This window comes from Merops nubicus, unplaced genomic scaffold, assembly GCF_000691845.1.
Source record: "Merops nubicus isolate BGI_N331 unplaced genomic scaffold, ASM69184v1 scaffold29353, whole genome shotgun sequence".
NCBI classification, from domain to species: domain Eukaryota; kingdom Metazoa; phylum Chordata; class Aves; order Coraciiformes; family Meropidae; genus Merops; species Merops nubicus.
Genome location: NW_008600041.1, coordinates 2,232 through 2,720, shown reverse-complemented (window position 1 = coordinate 2,720; position 489 = coordinate 2,232). Strand labels below are relative to the sequence as shown.

The 489-nt window shown below is 63.6% G+C and overlaps 1 protein-coding gene across 1 annotated transcript in view; it reads left to right on the top strand.

The window, feature by feature from the left end:
- The first annotated feature begins 251 nt into the window (after positions 1-251).
- The window catches only part of DBNDD2 (dysbindin (dystrobrevin binding protein 1) domain containing 2), a 1,818-nt gene continuing 1,580 nt past the window's right edge, over positions 252-489 (top strand). The window contains exon 1 of the mRNA XM_008937605.1: positions 252-405. Coding sequence (XP_008935853.1) covers positions 255-405 — 151 coding nt within the window. The 5' untranslated portion in view covers positions 252-254. The remainder of the gene's footprint in view (positions 406-489) is intronic.

The window sequence follows — 489 nt, the reverse complement described above, 5'->3', positions numbered from 1 at the left end:
GATGAGCTCCCTGCTCCTGGCTGCCCCGCGTCTCGCAGGCGAGATCGGAGGCTCCTGCACAGCAAGTGCTGGCGATGCCGCCGCTCCGGTGCCTAGCACTTATTCATGGTGACTAAATCCCTGTGTGCTGGTACAGCAGAGCAGCAGGGAATCACCTACCCTCCAGCACGGCCGTCCCGCGTGGGCTGGGACAGACAGAGGGGCTCGGGCAGCCCTGCCTCGTCCGACCCTCCTCATCTTCCTCCCCAGCCGACATGGAGCAGACGCAGCGGAACCTGGATGCAGAGCAGATGCAGCAGCAGCAGCTGAAACTACGGGACAGGCAGAGGTTCTTTGAGGAGGTTTTCCAGCACGACGTGGATTTCTTCTTCCCTATGTCTCACCTGCAGATAGAGCATCGCAGACGTGAGCGCTGCGGGCACCGGCGCGGGGCTGGGGGTGTTGCAGGGAACGGGGACACGGGTGCTGGAGGTGGGTGGGACATCCCCA